At 36.5% G+C, this 27,805-nt stretch overlaps 1 protein-coding gene across 2 annotated transcripts; it reads right to left on the reverse strand.

Annotated features, from left to right (window-relative positions):
• Positions 1 to 5,343: 5,343 nt before the first annotated feature.
• On the reverse strand, positions 5,344 to 27,466 carry MBIP (MAP3K12 binding inhibitory protein 1). Of its 2 annotated transcripts, none has more exons than XM_030813641.1 (9): positions 27,247 to 27,466; positions 23,467 to 23,586; positions 21,457 to 21,681; positions 21,277 to 21,373; positions 18,734 to 18,799; positions 18,349 to 18,501; positions 14,835 to 14,932; positions 7,553 to 7,591; positions 5,344 to 5,969 (listed from the first exon to the last, which is right to left on the reverse strand). In XM_030813641.1, exons 1-9 carry the CDS (start codon positions 27,373 to 27,375, stop codon positions 5,865 to 5,867), a joined length of 1,032 nt encoding a protein of 343 aa, XP_030669501.1. In that variant the 5' UTR covers positions 27,376 to 27,466; the 3' UTR covers positions 5,344 to 5,864. The 2 variants fall into 2 exon arrangements, with proteins under 2 accessions (XP_030669501.1, XP_030669492.1); XM_030813632.1 differs by having other exon boundaries at positions 5,344 to 5,972.
• Positions 27,467 to 27,805: the final 339 nt, after the last annotated feature.

The raw sequence follows: 27,805 nt of genomic DNA on the forward strand, positions 1-27,805 counted from the left end.
CTGTATTTTTAGTAGAAACGACGTTTCACCATGTTGGTCAGGTTGGTCTCAAACTCTTGACCTCATGATCCGGCCACCTCGGCCTCCCAAAGTGCTGGGATTACAGGCGTGAGCCACTGCGCATGGCCTTAAAATATATTTTTTTAAAGTTTTGGCCGGGCGCGGTGGCTCACGCTTGTAATCCCAGCACTTTGGGAGGCCGAGGCGGGCGGATCACGAGGTCAGGAGATCGAGACCACGGTGAAACCCCGTCTCTACTAAAAATACGAAAAATTAGCTGGGCGTGGTGGTGGGCGCCTGTAGTCCCAGCTACTCGGAGAGGCTGAGGCAGGAGAATGGCGTGAACCCGGGAGGCGGAGCTTGCAGTGAGCCGAGATTGCGCCACTGCACTCCAGCCTGGGTGACAGAGCGAGACTCCATCTCAAAAAAAAAAAAAAAAAAAAAAAAAAGTTTTAAGATTCATTGGAACTAGATGGTAAATGGTGATGAGTATTTTTCCTGGCATGAGAGTTAAGATATATTTTTTTAATCTGAAGATCTTAGTAAAGTCCAAATGCCTAACATTAAATTTTTAAAATAGTATCAATTTTTTTAAAAAAATCTATCATATATTTAGGCAACATAAAATCACTTTCAAAGGATTATTTTTTAAAAGTAGCTCAAAAAAATTTGAATACACGTGAGATTGCTTTCCCCCCACCCCCTGACACTTCCTCCAGGAGACCTTGGCCACAAAGAATGTATAAAAGTGTTAGAAAATTTGGGGATTGTGAAATGTTCACATGCTTCTGCTTTTTGAAAAAGTAAACATGCAAGGCTGGCAAGCCTCTTTCCCTATGTAAAAAGTAGGGACAGTGATTCAGGGCTCAGAAGAAATGAGCTATCAGGCTGTTGTGCAATGGCTCATGCCTGTAACCCGAGCAGTTTGGGAGGCTGAGGCTGGTGGATCACCTGAGGTTGGGAGTTCGAGACCAGCCTGGCTAACATGGTGAAACCTCGTCTCTACTAAAAATACAAATTAGCCTGGATGACAGAGTGAGACCCCATCTCTAAAAGAAAATAAATAAATAAATAAATAAATAAATAAATAAATAAATAAAAAAAATAAAAAATAAAGTCTAAAGCTTTAATGACATAATTTTGTCAAATGATGGCGATTATTGCAAAACATTTTCATTTTTAAATTTATAAGCACCAGTTAGAATGATTTTTTTTTCATTTCTACATCTTTTGATTTTTTAAATAAACTTTGTGCACATAGCTATCTTTAGCATTTTTCAACTTAGGAACTATGTCAAGTAAATTTTGATGGATAAACATCATAAAAGATCAAATACTGTTACAGCATTTAGCAAAATTAAATGGTCCAGGTTCTTGTCACAAAATATTGCATGATTAAGCTCTTCTCGTTGAGTACCTGGTTGGAAACACTATTTCCTTGTTGTCCTTGGAAATATATGGTTCACTCCTTCATTCTTGCGTATGAGAAAACTCATCTAGAACATGCATCTTTAGACTCATGGTCTGAGATTTTGCTTACATGATCAATTTCACCAATGTCATCTAGGGTCTAGAGTACTGCCCTCTGTCTCTCTGTGTTCACCTTCTGCTTTAATAATTGTGGAAATTCTTCTGGTTTCTTCTACTTGCTACTATGGGCAAAAAATGAAAAATCCTGAACTCTTAACTGTATTCACTGAAAGCTTAAACAAAAAGGACTCTAAAGATGGTGTTTCTCCAGACTTTCATGCCTTCTTGAAAGATGATGTAATACTTTTGACAATGCTATATAAAAACTGAAGGATGTTATAATAATGATCATTTATTTTCCTATCACATTATCCTTTTAGGTAATTCCATCAATGTTCCATTTCCTTTTTATTTTAGTCTTTATTTTTATAGCATAGTTTGGAATAATTGATTAGTAATGATTAAATAATTCCTAGGATAATGGGATAGTGAGTTTTGAAATATACAGAAAAGATCTCATGTCTTAGATTTATGAGTCCAAAGAACCCATATGAGATTTACAAAATAGGAGCTTTATTCTATTTTTAAAAAGTAAATTTTCTCTTTGTCATTTGGAGGATATCTAAGGAAGAGTAAAAGTCATGAAATATTAATTCTTACAGTTAGAGCTGCTCAAAAAAGAAGCCCCAAACTAAAATTTTTTACAATGAACCTGGATGCTATCTCTTGGATCATGAAGTATTTCCCGTTAATGTCACTGAAAAAAAAAAAAGTATTTCTTATGGAACTGAAAGTTTTATAAAGGCCAGCTGCATTTTCATCAGTCTAGGTAACAGGGTCAGGGGTCTCAGCTCATGCTTTCTTTATTGGAAGTGCTCTTCATTCCCCAAAGGTCTGGGCACATGTGGCTATTTTGTTCTTGGAGATTCTACCGTTCAAGCCACAGGTCATTGTTCTGGGGTGGACAGTTGTCCCAAGTTGAGAATATGAACTCCTGTTCCAGATTTGGAATCAAAAAGAACAAACAAGGGATACTGGAAGCAAAGAGCTAGGTCAGAAATAGCTCCACGGAGCCCAAAGCCCTGGGCAAGCCTAAAGTGCAAGGAAGCAGAAAGGAGGAAATCTTCAGAGAAGCCAGCCTCCAAAGGGAAAGAAGGGCGTGCAGAATCCAGACAATGTGGCCCAGTGAGGGATAAAGGGTAACAAAACCTGCCTCAACTTCCTGCAGTTTGGATTCTTTACATTCTTTATACCACCACCCCTTTATTTTAGAATTGGCTCCTGTTTCTTGAAAACAGCAAATCTCTAAAACAGAAACTAGTGCCAGGAATAGGATTGCTCAAGTAACAGATCCTCAGTGAAAATGTAAAACTAACCATGGAGTTAAAGCAAAGAGAAGGCATAGGGGTAGGGGGTGGACAGAGAGGATTCCCTATTCTATGGAAAACTGGTACTTTGAAGGTAAGTGATAACAAAAGAGCTGAACAATGACCTATTATCTCTTGGCACCCAAACCACATGTGCAGGTTGTCTGGCTAAAAGCAGATAGAGAAAGGCAGGGAAAATGACCTGTTTCCAAAGGGAAATCTGCTGAGATTGCTGGAGACCAGGTCCAGATATTATTCATGAGTTTGAAAAAGCTCAAGAGGCCAGCAATTGAAAGAATATCAAACAGTACCCAGACTAGTGTGGGAATCCTAAGCCTTTCCCACAGGATAAACATGTTGATGCCCAATCCCAGCCCCACCAACCCCTTGTAAAACACTTTTATAGACTGGAATTTAACCTGTGGAAGGGAGGGATCTATAGGGCAGACTAGGGAAGAGGTGCTTTCCAGTCCCTGCAAACAAGCCTCTTTCCAATCACTTGTGCCCCTTTATTCGCTTGAGGATAAGGCCATTAGAAACAATGGGAATAGAAAGCTGAATAACAAAAATCCTGAAGGTAAAAAGGTCATTAGGCAGCCTTGTGATGAAGGGAGCAAATTTATCCCACAGAAATTCCTGGCATCACGTTTCAGTCAAAGATGTACTCAAGACAATGACTGAGAGCCCACTAATGTTCTGGGGTAGTTATCACGAGAAGAACCTTAGTCTTGGACAAGTACCTATCCCAACTCCTATCAAGATGGTGTTGAATCTTGAGCCTCTTCTGCAGGCTCCAGACTCAAGTAGAAAAGGCTGCTGGCACCAGACAATAATTACTCAAGTGGAGAGGAGACTCCTCTCTTAGGTCCCTCAGAAGGTAGGCCTGAGGACAATGGAAAGAGGGAATCATAGTGAGCATATCCTAGGACCCCCAGAGCATGACTTAGCAAGTTATTCTATTACCTAGGCAAGAAACAGACTTATGGCATTTATTGGTCTGGACTAGTGATCAGTGTATGATCCTGTTTTCTAAGTTCCTTCCCTACCACCAAGTCAGCCTCCTTTTCTAATTGATAGTTTTTAATTTTCATTTTCCCTACTGAATGGCTGGTGTGCTGATAGTAAAATGTGTCACTAAATGTGGAGGATGTCTTTCTGACAGGATGATGATCACACGGACCAGAGGCAGAGTGGGTGACAGGTATTTGGAGCTGTACTTATAATACGGGATCATGCTAGAAAAGAACATCCTGAGCGGTAAGTTTGCTCTGCAGAAATGAAACAGCGGTAAGTCATTGGTGGAATCCACCTAGTCCTTATCTTCTTGGGAATGATTCCAATGCCTACATTTTCTATGAGGTGACCACAATTTCAGGGCTGCCACAAATGGTTTCACAAGGTTGTGTGTATATTGCAAACTTCTTATGAAGAGGTTTGGCCCCATCTGACTGAGATGCCTGGTCACATTGAGTCTGGTTTAATCTCTGGAGAATATGAGCTAAGAAACACAAAACATGAGGTAAGCAGCAGTCACTGGAGTTGTGAAGTTCTAGAGCTGAGTTCAGAGTTTGCACCATAGCAGCTCAAACACATTAACAAGCCGAGGCTCTTAAGACAGGACTAATGAGGACAGGACTAACATGTCACTCCATGTGGGGAAGCAGAGATAAAAAGGTGTTCAGAGAAACCAGTCCACAGAAAGATAATACAGTAGGTACACAGATGATTATGTGTAAGATTTTAAAAACAAAGGTGGAGTGACAGAGACAAAGGGAGAGGGAGAGCAGAAAACAAGGTGAGTAGAGGACAGAGACAAACAGAATGAGAGGCAATCAGACATAGAAAGAGATTAATTGCTGGTGACTTTCTAGATCCTACAGGGTTTCACTGTACTTCCTGCAATAAAGTTCCAGATTTCTGCTCCTTTTTAACAACAACTCTTTTCCAAGCTATTTGGTAGATTTCTGATGCTTGTAACCAAACCTTTTTTGTTTGTTTTTTAAGACAGGGTCTCACTCTGTCACCCAGGCTGGAATACAGTGCATCACTGCAGCCTCGACCTTCTGGGCTCAAGCGATCCTCCTACCTCAGCCTCCCAAAGTGCTGAGATTACAGAGTGAACCACCAAACAATTCTTGACCTGAACAACTGCTCCATGAAAGAATTTCCACATAACTGTAGCTGCATCTTTCAAATGTTTAACTTGTAACCGTGGTAATGTATATACTGCCTAATGTAACTGGGGTATTGTAAAGGTGAGGCTCTCAAAAGAGAGGTACTATAATTTCTTTGTAATATCCTAATTGCTGTCCAAAAACAGACCTGGTTTTATAATATTAACATTTACTGAGCAATTTCCTTGGGATAGACAGTTTCAAACATACATGATCTCACCTCTTCTTCATAACAATCAATAAGGTAGTTTCTATTATTGTCATTCCCATTTCACAGACTGGGAAATAAGGACAAAGACAGATTAAGTAAATTGTTCAAAGTCACACAGTCAAAGGGATAAAGCTGGATCTATTGTTTATTTACATGAATACTGACATCTTAAAGATTAAGAAAAACAAGTTCATACATGCATTTAAAATTCATTTCAGTCAATAAATTTTTGTTGAATGCTTATTATATGCAAAGTACTGATTTAAACTAGTAAACTGGTTAACATCAATGTTACAAATATAAAGTCCTTTTAAAGTATCAATATCAAAATAAATCTTCCTTTCTGTGATCCACAAAAGAAAAAAGATGTATCAGCACTTGTAAATTAAGTTTTTCAATTTCCAAAATACCTCCTTTAAAACAGAAGGGAATAAATTCCAACAATGCTGTTTTCAATGCATTCATTATTTCAAAACTTACTGGAATATTTGAAGATTACTTGCTGCAAGCTGGACTTGTGAAAATAAACCTTGACTTCACAAAGAAGTCTACATTGATAAATACATATCCGTTGAATTAATAACAGTGTAAGTTACACATATGTATACAAAAAAGTAAAATGACAAGGATGAGAGGAGTTTTTCATGGAAGGTGGTGGGTTGCCATGGATTCTGCTTCTCTTGATTTTCTGAGGAGGGCTTGTTTGAGGGCACTAATTTTCTCATCAAGTTCAGCCAGTGAATAGTTCTGCTGTAAACAATAACGACACAAATTGCTGAATAAGATTCTGAAGTATCTTAATGCAGATAAAGTGCCAAATGAACTATAAATATTTAAAATATTCAAAAGCATGATCAAATGGTTTTTTCCCTCATGAGAATAATCTTAAAACTGAGCAACTATGTATGTTGACTATATCATAAATTTAAAGGCATAAAATAACAAGGCTTAAATATTTCTTTTTCTCTTTTCTAATGACTAAGCTCTCCTGAACCTTTTATACTTAGAAAGAGTAAGTTAAAAAAAAAAAAAAAAAGCCTGATTATTAGACACTGGAGCCTATTTGAAGATGGGAGGAGGGAGAGGACTGAAAAACTGCCTATCGTGTATTATGCTGATTACCTCGGTGACAAAATTATCTGTACACCAAACCCCTGTGACATGCAATTTACCCATGTAACAAACCTGAAAACCCCTTGAGCTTAAGTAAAAGTTGGAAAGAAGAAAAATGCTAATTATACTGCTACCAGGAGAAAAAAATCATTTGAGACATCAGCTATCCCTTTTAATGGAAAACTTTCTATGTTGATTACTAAAGTTAACCTGAAGTGGAAAACAGTGAAGAAAACACTTCTTTTATCTTCCAGTAAAAACTGGATTTATTCAAGTCTATCTATGTGAACACCCTCACTTATATTAATATTTCTAATTTAGACACAAGTATTATGTAGTGGCTATTGGGGGTAAAGAGAAGGGGAAATTGGGACTGAGTGCTAATAGATACAGGGTTTTTGGGGGGCAGTGATGGAAATGTTCTAGACTTAGGGGTGATGGTTGCACAACATAGTGAATATACTAATAGCCACTTTAAAATGATGAATTTTATGTTATGTGAATTGTATTTTTAAAGCAGCAACAAAGTGTTACAGTTTACTACATAAGAGAATAACTTTTAAAAACCTGATTATTCTCATAATCAATAGTAAAAAAAGTTAACTTTAAAAATAGCTGCTTAAAATACCTAGAAATTCTCTCTTGAGGGATCAACTACAATCATTTACTTCTGGAAAAAATAGTTGCTATCAAAAAATTTACTCAGAATTTTACAAGAAAAAATATGCTACTCTTAAAAATTAGAAAGTTTTCTCCAACTTTAAATTCACATTACCACTGTTAAATTCTAGCAAAGCCTATTTAAGGTTCAACTAATTAGTAAAGTAGCACTTTAGACAGGGCTGGCTGAAGTCAAACTCTGCCAAACACCCTTTTTGATCCAGGTGCTGCTAACTACAAGTGTTCACAAAAGGAAGGGATGGGGGGAGACTGAAATTACTTGAGCACTTGCTATTTTTAAGCACTTTGAGAATGACACATCCTTGTACTACTAAAAGCAGGACAAAAGTTTTATTTATTTAACCTATCTGAGTCATTCCACGCCCTTAAAATAATTTTTCTATTCAAGCATATTAGTTTATACTGCCCTTTTCTTCAGTCCTAAATTTTACCAGGATATGACCTAAAAGCAACCGTAGTAGAAACTTGTATTAATAAGAAAGGTATAAAACTAATCAAACTATTTCAGAAACCAAAATGAAAATGCAGTAACTTACTTGAGGTGGTTGAACTTTTCTTCTTTTTCCAGAAAAGCTCTAGATTTAAAAAAAAAAAAGTAATCAATGTTTAGAAAAATCTAAGCATCATTTTTTTTTCTTTATAAAATACTGTACAAATTATATACAGCCTTGGGAACCCTGACAGAAAAAAAGCCAACCAATTTACCAATACCAATTACTGTCTGTAACCAACATCTACCTTATATTCTGCAAGTTACCCTCTAAAGAGGATGACATTAACAATATATAATAGTAATATTGCAGCAACATGCTCATCCTTGGCAATACATATTTTCCCATCAATTACCAGCTTCTAATGAGCCTGAGTGATTGCGGAAAGAGGTGCTCTGGGGATTTTCTGCTTAGTTTTTTTCCATAACTTTTCCATCCCAGGGTATTGAACAAGTGAAGTGACAACAGACAAAGGAAAAATGGAATCTGGTATATGAGGCCAAGGGGTGAAAACACACACACACACCCTGGACTGACTACAGTGGACACTGTGGTTGTTTATGCAAGCAGCTATCTATCCACTACTTCTCTGTGTGGCCCAAGTCAATGGCTTCCCGGTCTTGTCAGTGACTGAAATGGGCATGGGTCCAGTTCTGGCCAATGAGTAAAGGAGAGTTCTGCTGGAGATTAAGAGCAGAGCTTCTGGAAAAAGCTTCCTCACTTCTTTTGAGAGACAGCCCTCAAAGAAGGCAGTTCCTCAGGATACTGCTGTATCTGGGTAAGACACCTGAAAGTGCTGTACCCATCTTGCCATTTGCCTGTGAAAGAAGTTAACACCAAGCAGAGTTAAGAGGGGAAAGAAACCTATCTTCTTACAATTATGATTTAGCCACTGAATCAATTAAATCTGAAGCTTGTGCTACCATGGACTTCCTATTTTATAATTTACATAATGTTTAAGCCAGTTTTGAGTTCAAATTTCTTAGTTGAAGCTAACAACATTCTCATTGATCCACTAATGAGCCTTTTAAACTTTGGCCTAATGAATTCTTTCTAGACTTTTTCTTAGTTTCACACAAGCACTAGCTTTTGAATGGCAAATTAGTAAATGAGTATATTTGACAAAGAAACTGTGAATGTCAGAGACAAAATGTTCTCATGAGCATTTCTGACTATTGAGATTTTAAAGACAGCATTAAAACTCACATTTTCCTTTGTGTCAAAAGTTGATTCAAAGAACATCTAGGTATGCTTCTTATCAAGTTACAATAAATGGGAAATCATTAAGTATTAGAATTAGTAATTATGAAATAATACAGCTCAGATAATTATGCTCCTTCCTTTGCCAAACCAAGCTGGATACCTGTGGTAGGGCCTATGGGCAAATAAGGAATCAATGTTTAATTTGGTGATTGATCAGTCTCCTAACTTCCTAAGAGGTGGCTTTTTATACACTTGATGCAAATATAATTCCCCTTGGCCAGGCGTGGTGGCTCATGCCTGTAATCCCAGCACTTTGGGAGGCCAAAGCAGGTGGATCATGAGGTCAGGAGATCGAGGCCATCCTGGCTAACATGGTGAAACCCCGTCTCTACTAAAAACACAAAAAACTAGCCGGGTGTCGTGGCAGGTGCCTGTAGTCCCGGCTACTTGGGAGGCTGAGGCAGGAGAATGGCATGAACTCGGGAGGCAGAGGTTGCAGTGAGCCGAGATAGCACCACAGCGCTCCAGCCTGGGCGACAGAGCGAGACTCCATCTAAAAAAAAAAATTCCCCTTGTTCTCCTATCATTTAACCTGTAATATAGTGATAGTTTCTATGCTATTAAACAATCGGATAACTACTGTAATCAAAGCAAGAAATATTAGAATGAGGAAAATAAGGTCATCAGTGGCTCACTGACTTAAAAACAGTAAAATGAGGCCTTTTGGGCTTGTTTTAGGTCTGAGCAGAATATTTTGATAAGAAGAATACTTAGAAATACCATATCTACCGTGGATACACTAGATTAACTTTACTATTTGTTTTAGGTATAAGGAAATCTCAGTACAGTTCCTGACTTATGATGGCTAGATAAGGTTTTTCAAATTTACAATGCTGTGAAAGTGACACACATTCAGTAGAAACTATACTTCAAATGCTGAATTTTGATCTTTTCCTGGGCTAGTGACATGTGATACGATGCTCTCTTGTGATGCTGGGCAGTGGCAGTGAGTGAAGCTCCCAGTCAGTCCCAGTCAGCCATGGGGTATGAGGGTAAACACTCGATACTCTACAGTGTACTGTGCTGCCAAGTGACTTTCCTCAACTGTACACGATAGGCCAGTGTACACATTCTAAACATGTTTTAGGCTAGGCTAAGCTATGATGTTCGGTAGGTCAGAGGTGTTGAATGCATTTTAAACTTAATAATATTTTCAGTTTTTGATGGGTTTATTGGGACATAACCCCATCTGCATAGAAGTATAAAAGGTGGACATTTTAACAGGTTTTGGTACCTGAGAGAAAATAGTTGAGAGCACAGCACACTAAAGAGCTGGAGAAAGGTACTGCAAAATTGTCTCTCCTTACTCATTAGTTTACCTTAGCAGGTTCCTAGTCATGCATCGCTTAATGATGGGGATATATTCTGAGAAATGTGTTAATTTTGCCATTGTATGAACATCATAGAGTATACTTATAGAAACCTAGATGGTACACACCTAGGCTATATGGTATAGTCTATTGCTCCTAGCATATAAACCTTACAGCATGTTTCTGTACTGAATACTGTAGGCAAGTGTAACACAATGGTATTTGTGTATCTAAACACATCTCAACATAGAAAAGATACAGTAAAAATACCATACTATAATTTTATGGGATCACTGTAATATATGCAGTTGACTGTTGACTGAAACATCCTTATGCAGGGCATGACTGTCATACACACATTCACGCACATGCACACACACACATGAATCCAGGGAACCAGTGCTCTAAGGAAACTCAAGGGTAAGGAGGCCTCTTCCATGACTGGCTACTTTCTTTCTTTCAGTTGTAAAAGGAAACTGATTCTATGCGTGCAGTATCTAAAATGTTTTTCTTCCCTTCTAGTCCCAGAGCCCTGATTCAGACCTTCATTTCTCTCTGGCTTGGATAATGACATGTTTCCTAAACTAGTTTCCTTGACTCCAATTTCACTCCAACTCAGACTTTATAATGCCACCAGACAGGGACCTAAATTGCAAGTTTCTCTCTTTTTCTAAAACTTAATTGTGCTCCAATGATACTAGAAGTGCAAACTGATTAGTGTGACCTTCAAGGCCCTCTGAAATACGTTTACAATCTAATTTTCTAGCTGAATCCAGTTGTTCACTCATGCTTCAGACCCACCACACGTTCACACGCACATGGCCTGTGTACATGATGTTGATCTGGTTTTCAGCATTCCCCTCCCCCGATACTTCCCTTAAGAACCAGGACTTACTGTTACGGACTAAAAATTACACTCAGTCAGTGCTTTGAACAAAGTTAACACATCTTCAAAGTCCAATAATGAGCTATCAGCCAAGTCCTATCCATTCATTTGCACATCTACTCGATATCTACTACACTGTGTCTCAAAGATGAACAAGACATCATTCCTGCCCTTGAGAGTTTCAAAATATAAAGTGAAAAACATGTATAAACATACGAGTGATAAATGCTATAAAATGAACAATATACTTGTAAAAGCATGTTGGTGCTTACTGTTTTCAAGTATCATAATTTAAAATCAGTAAGTCTTTGGAGATACTCAAAGGTCATTCTTTTAAATGGACTGTTAAGGCCATGCCCTTAAACTTTTGAAAACATTACATTTAAAGCTTTCCATGACTAATGTGAAGAATAAAGATCTTTAGAACTCTTATATCAAAATGTCCAAAAAGTATTATTAACTTTTGTCATAAATCCTGTTTTATACACATTGTAACTTACTTTGGAGTTTTATGTCTGGTCGTAAAATGAAAACTTTACCTAATCTGATTACGTTTTATAAAACAAATACAAATGACATCTTTTTTCCCCATAAATATTTGTTTTTCTATGCTACGCTTCAATGTTACCCATGATAATCAATCTCTATCCAATTGCAAGAAGCCCCCCATGTTTAGAATTCATCTACATGTGAATCTGAATAAACACATTTCAATGGAAATCTTTTCAGAGTTCAGGAGTTCCAACAAAAGTTCAATCCTTAATAAATTGAATGGGCTCAACACTTTCCTATCTTTAGAAGCTACAGGACTGTGCTACATATGTAGTTTCTTCTGTATACTTTTGAGAGATAAATATGTAAAATTATGCAATTACCATGCATGTACTCCCAGCATGATGGTGAGGGTGATGAATAATGTACTATGTCCTCTGTAAGGTACGTGCTCAACTTCTCCTGTTTGCAAGGACACTCAGAGCTGACTGTATTCTAAGTGAGGTTCCTAAAGCTGGCTCATTTATCCTATTACAGAAGGATGATGAGTATGAAATCTTCTTTCCCATAGGGCTTGTGTCATGTATGTTCACAGGCTTAAAGGTCAGAATGAGTCTGAATGTTTAAACCTTTCCAGTGTTTTGTTCTTCCTTGTAGCTCACTACTAATTTGATGTGTCACTTCCAACACTAATCCAGAAGCAGTTCTTCTAAAAGATATATAGTTTTTTTAAACATATTTGGAAATAACTTTTAAAAAGCACCTGTTTTATCACAGGTTGCCACCATCCATCCTTTTCTGAATGCTTAATACATATATGCCAATCTTCTGTTTACATTTACAAATGCTTCCTGCCCCTGAAATTAGGCAGCCACCAAGCTTCAGACTTCAGGCCTCAGACAATCTGTGTTCCTATCCATGGATGGACTCTCACCACTACGCAGACTCTCCCAATTGTCCCAAGTGTAAGTGCTATATCTCAAAAAGCTTACCTGGTATTTTTACCTTCATAACCTCCTCTGCCTTCAAATTCACATTTCCCACAAAAGTATCTCTCTCTCTAGATTTTCTTATTTCTATCAATGATGGTATCATTTTTCCAACCAGAAACTGGACTCTATCCTTGTTCTCTGTCTCTTTCCACATCCAAACATCAGTATTTGTCCATTTTTTTTCCCTACTTGCATTAATCTTTTCCATTCTCACTCATGTCCCTATTTTAGGATCTAATGTCACATCTAAGCTAGCATAATACCATCTCCTTGTCCTTAATTTCTCTCTTTTGTCTCCCACAACTGTATTAGATAAATCTTTCTAAATATCATGTTCACAAATCACTTCTCTGCTCAAATGCTTTCAGTAGATTCCCCCTGCTCCCTGCCTGGAAAATAGATTTTAAACTTCTGAGCATAGCACTTAAGGTCCTAACAATTTGGCTACTTCTACCTCTTTACCCACTCTATCCTATCGGTAACAGATCAAAACAAAACAAAAAGATTATGATGTGGAGGGCTTGTTCTTTTGTTAAACATATCTATAAGTTTTTTTTTTTTTTTTTCTGAGACAGTTTTGCTCTTGTTGCCCAGGCTGGAGTGCAATGGCACGATCTTGGCTCATCGCAACCTAAGCCTCCTGGGTTCAAGTGATCCTCCTGCCTCAGCCTCCCAAGTAGCTAGGATTACAGGCATGCGCCACCATGCCCGGCTTACTTTTTTTATTTTTATTTTTTTGTATTTTTAGTAGAGATAGGGTTTCTCCATGTTGGTCAGGCTGGTCTTGAACTCCTGACCTCTGGTGATCTGCCCGCCTTGGCCTCCCAAAGTGCTGGGATTACAGGTGTGAGCCACTGCATCTGGCCTATGTTAAGTTTTTATAAATCAGAATCAGAGAGAAGAGAGGAATGATGCTGCAGCAAGTTCTCATTGGAGGCATCTGATTTTACTATACTCTATTGTAAGATCGGTTCTATTGTTAATAAGAATTATATTAACAAGGTATGAAATTGAAATAGAAAAATAACTTTCCTAGGTTATTGCCTTCTTTAATGAAGGCAGTTAGAATGGGAAAAACTTATGGTAGACTACTGTAGGAAAAGTCATTAAAAATCTTTGTGAAGTTTCCTAGGAAGACATTCAAAGAATAATCCTAAAAGTGAGAAGACCTTTGTAATTATGTAGTACAACCAACACATTTTCTAAAATTAGACAACTTGAAGATCAGAGGAATAGAGTGACTTTTCCATGTTTATACAGCTACTTTGTAGTTTTAAAACTAAATAAATGCCAATGAGGTTTTTACCATGTGCTAAGCAGTATGCTAAGTGTTTGATCGGCATTATCTCATGTGATCTTTGCTTCAGCCCTTACTATTTTTATAAACCTCATTTTACATTTGAGAGCAGTAAATCACTAAAACTCTTCTCTGAAATTTTGTCATTTAGGACTTGCTGCTCCCTTTTGTTACATGACCTGCCTTCTTCTTCTGGAAATACTTCTTTTCTGTAACTCACTCTAATACTCAATCTATAACTTTGGAAGATTGCTGTCATACCTAAAATAAATTTTAAATATATTTTCACCACTAACTTATATGATCCATGCTAAAATGGGCTATCTCACATAATTTTTCAGAAATAGGAGTTTTGGTATAATCTCACTTTGATATTATTTTAGTTCTAATATGGTACTGCTTTAAAAAAAAAAACAAAACTTAAAGAAGGCAGCTATTATATATAATCACCTCAGAAGACTGACAAAAACACAATGAGCTCAGGATCATTTTTCTGAAAGACGTTGATGTGCCAAAGATACTAACTTACCAGCACAACACTGTTTCTTAATGTTCTTGGAAAAAGGGGTAAGAATGAATGAATGCTAGAGTTAAGGAATTACAAAAACATAGAAAGTCTAGTGGTTAAGGTAAAGAGTAAGAGTGGCAGCTTGAGGTGTGTGTTTGTTTAGTATTAACTGCATATGAGCTGAGAGAAGGAGCCTGTTGGGGAAGAGAGATTAAAGAGGCAGAGGGATCACTGAAAGAGCAAGGTTACAGAGGAAGCCTCTGTTTTACAAGGTAGCAAGTTTAGAGTGACAGGCCCAACCACCACCCAGGCTGACTTACTATGCCATGAAAATGGCCTAAGTTTGAGAATGTGGGTAATATATAATAGAAGTATCCCTTTTTACAAATTCTAAATTTTAAAAATATTCAGAACCAGAGTTTTTAAGGAACTAGATATATCCCCTACACAGGACTGTGTTCATTCATCTTTGAATTATTAAAAGTGTTTTGCTTATAGATCAATGAGTGACTGTTAAACCACCAAGAATCCAGAATACAATAACATTTTCATTTATTTTTAAAAGACACTTATACTCACTACAGACTGAAAATATTCAGGAGAGATGCCTTCCAATTCAAGGATTTTATCCTCAAGTTTTTTAATTCTCTGATAAATGTCTCTTGGCACTGGACCACCTAAATACATTAAAAAAAAATTCTGAGATACTATTGAGTAATTCTTTCTTCTCACAATTTTTATTCTTAAAATACCATGCAAAGACACTTATGCAAACGAATGGAAAATACTTCAGAAAATAAAAAACAAAAGTAAAACAGAATGAAGTCCTTAGGTCATATTTTTGTATTATACACTATCGGACATATTGTACTACATTTCCTCTCTCCAAACCCCATTTATGCTTCCTCTATTCTAGGAGTTTCATGTTAAATTCATTTTACAAGATATTGAATAGCTTCCATATAGAACAATTTATATTTCTGATAGCTTTGTAGTTACATGGGAGGACAAAAACGCACAGTGACAAATGACGATAATTCAATGAAGTGGTTGCAATATGTCATATTCCTCAATTAATATTTCTCCCTACATGCCATATTTTTTCCTTTGACCTAAAAGAATGTAAAAAAGGGGCTTTACCATACATAATTCTAAACTAACAAACTTTCTGAGGAGGGGGAGAGTAAATTATGGCCACTCAAATTTTAAATTTATGATTATATCAAGAATCCTTCTACTTCTCACCCCCTCCACACTGTGGCCTTTCTGGTCCAGACACTTCCACCTCTCCCTGGATTATCGCAACTCCCAAACTGGTCTCCCTGTTTCTGCCATGCTTCCATAGAGTGTATTCTCGACACGGGAGCCAGTGATCCTCTAAAAATGTAAGTTAGATCACATCATTTCTCTGCTTCCAATACCTGATCATTTCACTCAGATTAAATACTTCCAATACCTGATCATTTCACTCAGATTAAATACCAAGGCCCTCACAATGGCCTACAAGGCCATACACAATGTGGATATTCTCCCTATGCCCACATGGTTCCAGCCACTTGATTACTTTTTTCTGTTATTCAAAGAGGCCAAGCACCCTGTAAGCTTTAGCTGGTTCCCTCTACCGTCATAATCCCAAGTCAATTTCAAGTCTTGGCTCAAAAGTTACCTTATCAGTAACGCCTTCTCTGACTATCCTGTTAAAAATACCAGTACTACCACTCCCCTACCCAGCACTCCCTTATCCTTCTTACCTTAATTTTCTCCATTCCATTACTACTACCCAACATTCAGTATATTTTCTTTCTGTATTGTTTGTTTCCCCATTCTAATGTAAGCTCCAAGAGGACAGAGTTTTATCTGTTTTGTTCATTAGGTAGGGCTGTGCAGCTTGTGCACTGCACAAACCTAGGAAGCATCAGTTCATAAGACTATAATCCATGGCAAAAAGCTGGTGCTTAATATTTACTGACTGAATGAATACATGATTAGCCAATCATTATGCAATTAAAGAATATGGATAAATTTTTATATCAAAATTGTCAACTTGTTATGTATAAAAATTCTAAAAATTTTGAGGATTTTAAAAAATCTTAGGACCTTGGTTGTCCTTGTTCTTAAATAAGTTAACTTAATCATTTGATTTTGCTCTTGCTGCTCCCTTTACCTACAATGTCCTCTGCCTTACTTCTGTATCTTTCAAGAGCCAGTTCAAGCTTCATTGGGTGACGCAGGCACTGCCTAAACCTCTTCATTCGCATAAAGGCTCCTTGTGCCCCCACCATTCTTCAGTGTTCCTGACTTTTTTGGGACAGACTCTCACTATATTGTCCAGGCTGGTCTCAAACTCCTGGACTCAAGCTCTGTTCCCCCCTCAGCCTCCCAAGGAACTGGGATTATAGGCACACACCACTACACCCAGCCTTTCATTACTCCTTTAAAACTCTACTTCACTATTAATCTTTTTCTCATCTAGATTATAAAGTCTTTGAAGCTGGGGACTATGATTATATCATCTCAGTATCCCTTGTGCCTAAAATAGTGCTTGGAGCATAGTAAGCATTCAACAGATATTTTTCCAAAAAATTAACTATTTCATACTATTGAGACTTAACCAGTCAATCCTTTTTTACAGTGGCATTTTAAACCCATCCACTTCTGAGGGAGGAGATTAATTCTTAATGCCAGTGTCTTATTACTCTCAAAGACTTACTCATTCTGTTTTCTTCTTCTACCTTCACCTGGCTAGTATAGCTTCAGATAGCTAGTATACTCCAGCTATACTGGATTCAGGTATCTCCTGAACCATATTTTGTATTTTTGTCCTTTTTTGCAAATGGTGTTTCTTCTTTTTGGAATGCTTTGCTTCTGCTGTTCCCTCTTTTGGGAATGCTTTGCTCTGGAAAATTCCTACTAATCCTTGAAGGCCTCAAATGTCACTTCATTAGGATGCCATCATCCCTTGACCTACCCTGAGAGAGTCAAACACTAACTTTCTGTCCCTCCGTACATATATCTGCAAAGGTGAAATGAGCAACTGTTCATTCGATAAACATTTGAGCACTTGCTTTGTGCCAGGCACTGTAATAGATACAAAGTAATGAATATGACAGACATAGTGCACTCTCACGGACTATCTAGCAGGAGACAGAATTAAACAAACAGAACCATGATAACTGCTTTAAAGGGGAGCAGGGAATACCAGATGCTATATAAGATTATACAAAAGGTGAATCTGCACTGGTCTAGGATTAGGAAGAAAAAGCATGGACAGAAGGGCATGAGTATAAAGATCCTAAAGCAGCAAAACGAGTGGGAGATGGGAAGCCCAGAGGTGTAGCTGGAACTACAGATGTGGACAATACTATGTAAAATTACAACTCCCTCCAATCCCAATCTCCACATTTTTAGCTGGGAAGAAACAAGATCAAACTTGAGCTTTAGAAAAAGCAATCTGGCCACAGGGCAGAGAATGATCTAGAGGAAGTCTAGTGGCAAAGAAACCAGTAAATATCCTTCCATCAGTCCAAGCCAGAGGTCACAGTGGCTTCAACTCTGGTAGTAGCAGCAGAGATAAGACAGAAGTGGGCAGATTTGAGAGGTATTTATTTAGAAAACAGAATCAACAGACATGGTGACTAAATGGAGAGGGAGACTCAGGCTCTGCACCCAGTGAGGACTTGGGTTTGAGCAGGGTGCAGTGGCACATGATTGTAGTCCCACTGACACAGGAGGCTGAGGCAGGAGCATTACTTGAGCCTAGGAGTTCAAGTCCAGCCTGGGCAAGACTGGACTATCTCTTTTCTTTCTTTTTTTTTTTTTTTTTAAAGAGTTGTCACTTACTATCTTAGGCATGTTTACTTGGGCTCTTTAAACTTCAATTTATTTATCTGTACAATGATAACACCACCAACACCTCAAAAGGGTACTATGACCTTTTAAGTGAACTGACATATACATAACACTTTCTGAGTGACTGGCACTTACTGTTCAAGAAATGTTAGGAGCTAAATGAAAATTTGGTGATTACATGAACTGCAATTTTTTAACCATTTGCAAAGGTTCATTATGAGGTACCACTTAGCACTTTGCTTACCTGTCTGTAACCGCAAGTGGGCCTCAATATTTTGTAGTCGTTCTTCTACAGCCTGATTACCACAGTCTCGAAGCATGCTGTTAGGTTTATGACCTGACCCTGGAATTCCTTCAGGTCTAGTCTGTGGTCCGTATGTATTCACAACTCTAGAAACTAAATTAAGAAACTTTTGAGCCTATATACATTATATTTCAAAAATCAGAAATTCTTATTCCCTAACAGCACTTTATATTTTTCTCATAAAGACCATCTAACCACAAGTATGAAGGACAGCAAGATGTTTTGGTTTTAAAATAAAATTTAGATGGGAAAGTTATATCTATTCCATTTTGCTAATAATCTAGACTTCTGTCAGTGACTCAGATGTCATGTGGTGGTTACTTACCTTTTACATGACTTTTAAATCCGGGATAAGGGGTAAAAATCGCATCAGTTCTTGCACAACTATTTTCTAAGGAGAATTTAGATAAATATGAGTTTAAATATATTCTTCCCTTCAAATGTATGAGATTTTAATAAACTTTCAATAATTCATATCAACATTTTACTCATAATAATTTTAATAAATAATAGTAACAATAAATTACTATCACACACAGGATAGAATTTAGTGACCTTCTTTACCTGTCAAAATTTATCATAGTATCTAATATTCTTACCTAATGTTCAGATTTATATACAGAAAAGCCATCAACATTAAGTGGCATAAATTGATACAATTTTGAAAACCAATGTCACTATTCGGGCCACTGGAGAAAATAATCTACTATAGAGTATTTAAATTCTACTTCATCGTAGAAATAAAACTCATCATTTTTACTAGAATTCTTTTAATTCAGCATTTTTTATTTTAATGATCAAATTAGTGAACACCCAACAAAAAGAATTATATAATGAACACATTTTTCAGAACTCCACACAAAGATGACCTCGAAACCTCAAGTACACATACATTTCCACTCTACCTAGATTTCCAGCGCTCATTTTAAAAACCCTTCATCACAAAAGTCATCTACTTCTTCTCATCCTACCACTTTTCAAAAAAGTTTCATTTTAGGAAAGGTCTATTGTGAAAATTTGTTCCTATTTTTTTCCAAGCTGAAAAGTATAGTTTCTTTCAAATTAAGTATCAATGCATAAATTACAAAGGGGGAAAATTGGAAAGATGTTAACATATAATACAACTAATATTAACATAATTGTTATATATTAACATGATACTACATAGTAATAATATATACTTAACGTTTGAAATAATGTTTAAAAGCCACACATTGGCAGTAAATCTCCTGTAAAATTCCCCTGAATATTTTGTAAAAAATGGCTGGTAAATGAGATTCTTAAAAAAAAAAAATTCTTTTTCCCCCCTATGATATTTGATTTTTAAAAATTCCACTGCTTATAGTTAGGTTAAATTTGTAGGTATTAAAAGGAACACACTAACATATTAAAATACATTTATATTTTTTCAGTTGAACTTTCTTTAATAGTTCTGTTGATAAATCAAATAGTATGCATAAAATTCCAAATCCACTTAGCTTTTACATCTAGAGACTAAACAGTCATCTTTCCTTTTTTTTTTTTTTTTTTTTGGAGGCACCGCAAAATATGCTTAAAGAGCCATCCATTCTCTTCCTACCATTTCATGGGGCTAAGGGTTAAAAAAAGAAGCTATCATCCATTCCAGAACTATATTCCAAACATATAGATTAACTGACCCATCAGTGAGAAATTCAGCATGGTGTGAGTGTATGAGTGCTAGTCACTCTCCACAGCAATTCTTGCTAGCACTGTTTTGAGCCAGCAAGGAATTGAATGGGCCAAGGAATCCTGCTGAGCATTTCAATTCTTGTCAATTTCTATCCCCTGGTGGTTTATAATAATAGAGTTAGCAGGGAGAACAGAGGAATAACATTAGTGAAACATGTGCTTGCTCTCTCAACAAACCCTTTCTCATAGTCGCTTGTAGTTGGTTGTAGTACCTGAGATTTTGCCATTGTTGCACCTGTTCTGAAAAGCTAATAGGAAAATATACCAAATTTAGAGATGCACATGTGTAATGTTAATAGTAGCACACAGCTAAATTCAGGACCCAATACCAGCCTATATTATTTCATTAAGAGACTCAGCGTACCAATGTGATATGAGTCATTTCTAGGTTCATCTGACAATTCTATGTTCATAATTAGCCATATTAGGGGCAACAAGAAACATGTTCATTACAATTATGAACTCTTCTCCATAATTTTTCCTAAGAACTACTTGTTCTGATTATTACTATGGTGCCTGAGTATAATCTATGGCACTGCTTTGCAATATTTCGTATTCTGCAGCATACTTGCAGATTTGTAAATGTACTATAGCATCAAGTAGAGAGGTAAAGGAGAATCAGATGAAAAACAGCAAATGTATGCACTATGGCAGAAAGGAAGAAAGCAAGACACCATGGTCTTCATGTTAAATTGGTTGTATCGTGACACAGGACATTTCAAACAGCTCAGGAGTAGTGAGAAAACTGCTCCCTCTGGAGGAATATTAACCTTACTAAGTTCACTTATGTATTAACATCATTATTTCACAGTACATGTATAGGTTTGAAATTCAGAGCTCAGTTCCTTTTACTAGTGAGATTGATCAACCTTCTCACTCATACTTCACCTTCATTTCCTAAAGGAACTTTAAAATAATCTTCACCTGTGATAAACACTTTTAACGTTAGCATTTACTTTGCATAACCAAAATGAAAACCAGTTTGCAATATAGTCTATTAATTAAGCAGAAGGAAACGCTACTGTCTTAATTACTAAATCCGTGAAATAAATTGAATTGTGTTCTTAAAGCTATTCATTTAAAAAAATAAATAAAAGATTAGACCAACTATAAAAATTGTGCTTAAAACCTTATGAAAATTAATTTCTAGGTAGTTACCTTGATTACAATCAATAACATTGCAAAATTCCCTGACGTTGTTTTCATTGATTTCAGCTTGCTTTCTTTCAATAAATGCAGATATTCGTCTGTCAATCTACAAACAACAAGTTTTAACAGTGTAAACATAAGATTTTTTTAACATAATACCCTCTCGCCCCCGCCAAAAAATCTTCTTACTTCTGCTTTTCCAGCCTTTATCTGAACTACTTCTGGATCAAAATGGATCTGTGTCTTTTTCACGTCTCCTAAATCACTTTCTTTGTGCTTTTCTTCCTCTTGTAGGTCGCCAATGGAAAATTTGTCATTTACTTCATTTTTGTTCCCCATTTCTGTTTTTCCTATCTCTTCAACAGCAGTTGTATTCTCCTCTTTAATCGGAGACTGAAGTTTTGCTAAAAAAGGCTAAGAACAACACAATTCCATCTGCTGAGGTTCAATCGGACCAAAATTAATTACACACTTAATATATTTACATAAATTTCTGCTAAGTAAATGAAATACTTAATATCAGTTAATAAATATAAAAATTTGGTATACCAGGACACATAGATCTGACCACACATAAGTATTTACTATTCTCTGCTATTGTAACCATTATCATTTGCTATAAATTTGTTTTTTTAAAAAGGAGAGAGGAAAAAAGAAAAGAAAAAAGAAAAGAAAACCTAAGGAAATTTAAAATTTTCTTTGAGAGAATCATTCTGTCACTCATCTTTTATTTTGTGCCAAATCAAAGCCTTCAGCCTCTGGCACCAATGCCACTTAATTAACATGTCATTCAAATGCCTCCTCAGAACACTAAGGCTTAGTATTTTTCCTCCTTAACACGAGAGCTAGTGCTCTCACTCAGCAAAGCCCTGCATTATCACTATATCACTGGAGATTCTCCACTTGAAACTGCAGTTGGCCAATGTGAATGAGGAAGCATAGACATGAAATATATAGGTGTTAGGCTGAGTGAACACTCAGACTTTTCCTGACATGGCAAGATATCTTTTGGTCATAAAACTAAATTTAAAAAAAGAAAACGAACAAGAAAAAAAAAAAAGATCTATAGGTGAAAACAGGCAGAGGCCTATCACTATACTACAGGGGGAAAACCCCTGTTGTAGAATATAAACTGTATTAATCATTTACTGTTCCCCTCTCCCACTCCCCACAATTAGGTCTCATTTGAGTTCTACAGCTCACTGCTCTGCCCTTTAAAAACAAGGTTAACTATTACTTTTAACATGAAACAGTTAAAATTTCCCACAAAGTCAATGAATGGAGGGCTGAAAATTAATGCCTATTCCATTAGTCAAAACACACTAATACTAATAATGTTCCAATTATTTTTTTCATACCCACAATTTTGCTTCCATTGTTTGCTGTACTACTCTTTTGAAACCTTATAACACCTTAATCACAGTAAACTGACCAATCCAAACAGTTCTTCCACTTATCTTCCTGACACTTCACATTTTACACTTTGATTAGAGATAAACTGCAAACTTACATCAATTATAATTGCAAAGATGTTCAATTAGAAACCAGCAAGGTCATAATACTGTTCAGTTATTAACATGAAATATTTAAAAATCTAACAACACTATTATAAATACCGATTCAATATTAACTTCTAATACAAAGAATGAATTATTTCAAACTGTTAAGGAAAAGAAATGATAAAATAGTGACTGGCTACTTACTAAGATGAGACATTAATGTCATAGAAATTACTTTCTTTTTAAAAACTATGCTGAAACTGTTTAATTGCAATAGACACTCCAGGATGTGTCATGCTGGGATAATGCCCCTTCTTGAACCACTGAAAGCACTCCATGAGCCTCCAAACTCACCCAAGGCATGGAATCATTATCATAGCATGACACACACCTGCCGTGTCTTATTGCTTAATTATAACCCACCATAGATGGAACTGTATTGAATTTTCAGTGCAGGTCTAGAATTGAATAGAATTGCATTCATTCACTCTCATACCCACATTGGTCTTTTGGGATATATTCCCTTAACTGTCCTGATCACTACTGAAATTAACAGATTTAGATTAAATCCGGATGTAAATAACCTTTTATTAGCAACACTATTAATATAGTGTTTAGAACTGTCAAATACTCCAACTAATTTAACCACAATCAATTTCTATTTTCAATATCGGGTTATCATTTCTAACAAGAAATTTACCTGTAAATATAAAATGTGTTGTTCAAGTGCACTAAAGAGCAATGCAGGCTGGAATGCCGAGAGGCTCTGGAGCTTGTTCCAATCGATTGTAATTTTCACCACATCATCTCTGAGGTTAAGCTTCAAAGGGGCAAACCAGCAACATCACAAAAATTACACGATTAAGCTGTACATATGGAATTGTCACAAAAATAAGATTTCTAGAGTAACGGGTCTATTTCGCTCTAAGTTATCAAGTTTTTAATAATACACTGAAATGCTCTACCCAGTTACCATTTTAAAAGGCCAAGAAAGCTACAGATTTTCATAAAAAAACAAAAACAAAATGACATGTCACTCAAATTCTATTCTTGGGTCTGTGTAACGGGACCATTTTAGAGGTAAAACCATTCATGAAAGATGAAAAGATGAAGGCTCTTTTGATACTTCAAAATATGCAAACCTTTGGATGGAGTCCAATATAGGCTTGCCCTATTCAGAATCCTACTACTTCTAGCTCAGAGCCTTAAACAGAGGAAGTACAAGTGTTTTGTGAAAGTTTTAACATGCATCTTTCTCTTTAAGTATGTACACAAATACATATCAGAAATATATCATTATTCTGAGGTCCTCCAAATCACATTTTTAGTTTTTTAACTTTTAGCCAGTTTTTAAACTAATTTAAAAGTCAAGATTATTCATACATATAAAGTGTAGGGATAAATGGCAACATGTTTATTTCAAATAAAAAACTATTATTTAGCTATGGAAGTCTGAAGCTGAAAAACAAAGACTTCTCCACCACAGTGAAATAAGTTGTCAGACTGGATGAAACGTCCAGATCTTTTGCTAAATGCTAAGATGTGACGGCTCATTATATGGAAATTTCTATCAGTTGGTGATCTAATAGAATAAGACCATACCCAGAAAACTACCAAGAACCTGAATATAAGATTATTATCAAAATGAGTGAAAATTTTACAATGGGAGTGCCCATCTGCAGTCATTTGAGTGAATAAACGTGAACCATCATAAACTTTTCTAGGGACATGTGTTTACAGCATAGTATAAGAATATACTTCATAGTAGAATCAAGTTAACATAACTTATTCAAAATGAGTCATCTTTTCTACAAAATAAAGGTGTTACATGAGTTCAAGTACAGATTTTATGAGTCACAATTATAATAAAAAAGATGAATCACCGTACAAAGATCAACAAGATGTAAGGTTACCAATAAAAAGATAATATATTGAATAAATACTATGTGACAGAAATTTACTGCCCTTTGAAGATGAGAATGGAAGTATTTAAAAGTCCATATTAGACAAGTATAAAGAGACATGAAATTTCATGTAGGCTGCACTGGCAAAGATTAGAATATATTAAGATTGTATGTTAAAGTTAATGCATTAATTTATATTACTTTAATTTCTGTAAAGATTTTGTTAGACAACAGCCTGTATTATGTATGGAAGTAACCCATTAATGTACTTTCATAGTCTTCAAGGAGATCTATAGTTGATTACAGAAAACTTAAGAATACAGCTTGGGGATAGAGCAGGCAAATCCTCAACCAAAGTATCATATTTTCTAGAGAAAATAACTTACAGAAAAATAAGTCTTAACGTTTGGTTCATATTCTCATTTCAATTCAGCAGAATTACATAAGCTTCAAGTGCAATTAAGAAAAATTAGTCTTTTAAGAAAACCACATAATGTCACAAATTAATTTTAAAACTATCCTAATACATCTAACTATTCATTCAACAAATTCATTATTAGTAATATGAATTCTATGCATTTTGCCTTTCAGAACTTGGAAAAGTAAACCACTCACTCGAAAATCTCTATTAGTTTGCTATTAATATAGACTATTTAAATATATATTTTCAGTAAAAACTTTACTAAATTAATACAAAAACCCAAGCTAAAAATAAATAATTGTTTAGCTTGGTAAGATGGACCATCCAGAGGCAAGCAAAATGGTTAAAATTAGTAAATTTTGTGATCTTAAGTAAAAAATTATTTTTAACATTCAGTTTTATGTTTCCTACTGAGGAGATCTAATGATACAACGATACTTAGGGATGACACAGGATGAAGTTAGGCATGTTACAACATACATTCTAAAAATCCTTTAAAGTGGTTGCAAAAGAAAATACTGATTTCCCTGGCGGCAATTTTATAAGTATGGAACTCTGATTTTCACTCAACACTTCTCAAAATATAGAGTATTATGAAAACAGTTCGCATTTCATTGATGAAACAATCATATTTGTGACACTTGTATAGGAGGTCCCTTCACTGTGTCATGGTAAAGTAACCAAATATTTACTGTCAACATTTTTGACAGGTGACATAAGTAAATTGTAATCACTTCTTTACTTGTACAGTACTTGAATGTTTAAAATTTTCTAGAGTTTGAAAAATTCAGTATGCAAAATATTTCAAAAGAAACGTTTAAATCATTGCTCAGTATTTTTAAAAAATATTCCATCTTCTGTTAATAGGAGATCATAAACTTTTTTCATCTTGACATTATAAAATAAACTTAAGTTCCAACGTCGCCATAAAAAGTTCTCTAACCTTTAAACTATTTAAAGGTCGTGGGTCTTAAGAATGGAATGTTAATAACAAAACACCCCAAGTCTTTAAAAAATGTTTTTGGTAAGTACTTGGCAAACAACTGAATTTAAAAGTTATATCTTTAAGCAGACTCCATTAATAATTGCGTTATTACATAAAACCGTTTAACTTAACAGTAATGTTCTTTGTAAGACACAACATTCTATGATTTTTAAAAATAGTAACTTTTTAAAAGACTGATTCTCCATCTACGCAAGGCTTTAAAAATAATTTTCACAAATCAGAAAAATGTTCTATTTTCATAGGAATTTACCATTATCTTTGACACAAATGCCTGCTGTGTCCACTTGCGCTAGTACCAGCCCCAAAACAAACTTTTACGGCTAGAAAATGGTCTATGTAAGATCGAAAATATTTCCTTTTAAAAGGCAGGTAAACAAGCATACTTTTAAATTGTTGCTCATTTAAAACTTGAATTTTACACCATGAAACGAAACAGTGACTTGATCTAAGAAGCCCACTTCAATTTAAAGCCAATTTTACTATGACATTTCTGCAAAAGCGACTTATCAGCCAGTTAAACTAGTTAATAGTTAAATAACGACAGGTCTAACGCAAACAGCATCAACGATGGATAACTCATCCAACTTTACACTAGAAGTATTTTAAATGAATTCCTTTTACTTTCCTCCCCATTTGAAAGGGTTATAGATGCACAAAACAGCCCGAAGGAAAAAAGAAATAAACAAAACCAAGTAACTCATAAGAACAAATTACTCCCTCCCCCACCAAAAAAAGCTAATAAGCGCGCGCTTTTCTATAAATCTCAGGCCTACTGACCAACCAATTCCCATAAAGAGTAAGCTGGAGGAAAAGGGACCCTGAACGCTAGGCGCCTCCTAAACTCGCAGTGAAGCTTTTCCACATTCATTCTATCCAAGCCTGCCTCTCTCGGAGCCGGGTTTTCACTTAAGCCAACCTCACCCACTCTTGGGGAGGACAGCTGCAAGGTAAACGACTCTGCAACCGGTACCGCCGTCCTCCTCATTCCGACCGAGGCGGCTGGGCCCGGGCTCCTCCCAGACCTCGGCTTCGGGGACCGCATCCCACACCTCTGCAGGCCTAGCTGCCCCCGGCCTCTGCTAGAGGAAAAGAACGGTGGGGAGGGATCGGATGGTTTCCATATTCCCAATCCCTCAGGCCACCTCTCACCTGTCCAACCAAGGTGTGTAGGGAGCGAAAGATTTCGTAGAGCACCTCTCGGGAGAGGTGGGGGCTGCATCTTCGCTCCAGGCTCCTGTCACCGCTGCTCGGGCGACTAAGCTCCGTGGCAGCAGCCATGATATCTTCTCAGGCCGCCCCACCACCACCACCACCACCAAGGTTTGCTCACAACCCCGCCCCCTCCCTTCCAGCTTTAGTCGCTTGGCGATGACGTAACACGGCGTCTCGTTTAGATCGGGCTTTGAGGCCCCACCCTCTCTATGTGAATGACAAGCACGTTAGACCAATCAGTTGCGGCTGTGACATTGCGTCGAGGCTCTGAAGTGGGTAATTGCAGACCAAAGCTAGGCTAGAATGCTGTTTGGGGTGGTCATTAGAGTCGTGGTCTGTTTAGCGTTATGAAGCCTACCTTGACTCCTAGATGTTCATTGTGAATCTTGGTAAGAGGAGACATAGTTAAATTTTGTAGTTTGAGTCCGAAAATTAAAAGTTGACATTTTAACATGGCGGTGTGGAGTGGGTTTGGAGGAAGCTTGCTGGTCAGGGA

Source organism: Nomascus leucogenys, chromosome 1a (assembly GCF_006542625.1).
Source record: "Nomascus leucogenys isolate Asia chromosome 1a, Asia_NLE_v1, whole genome shotgun sequence".
Lineage (NCBI taxonomy): Eukaryota > Metazoa > Chordata > Mammalia > Primates > Hylobatidae > Nomascus > Nomascus leucogenys.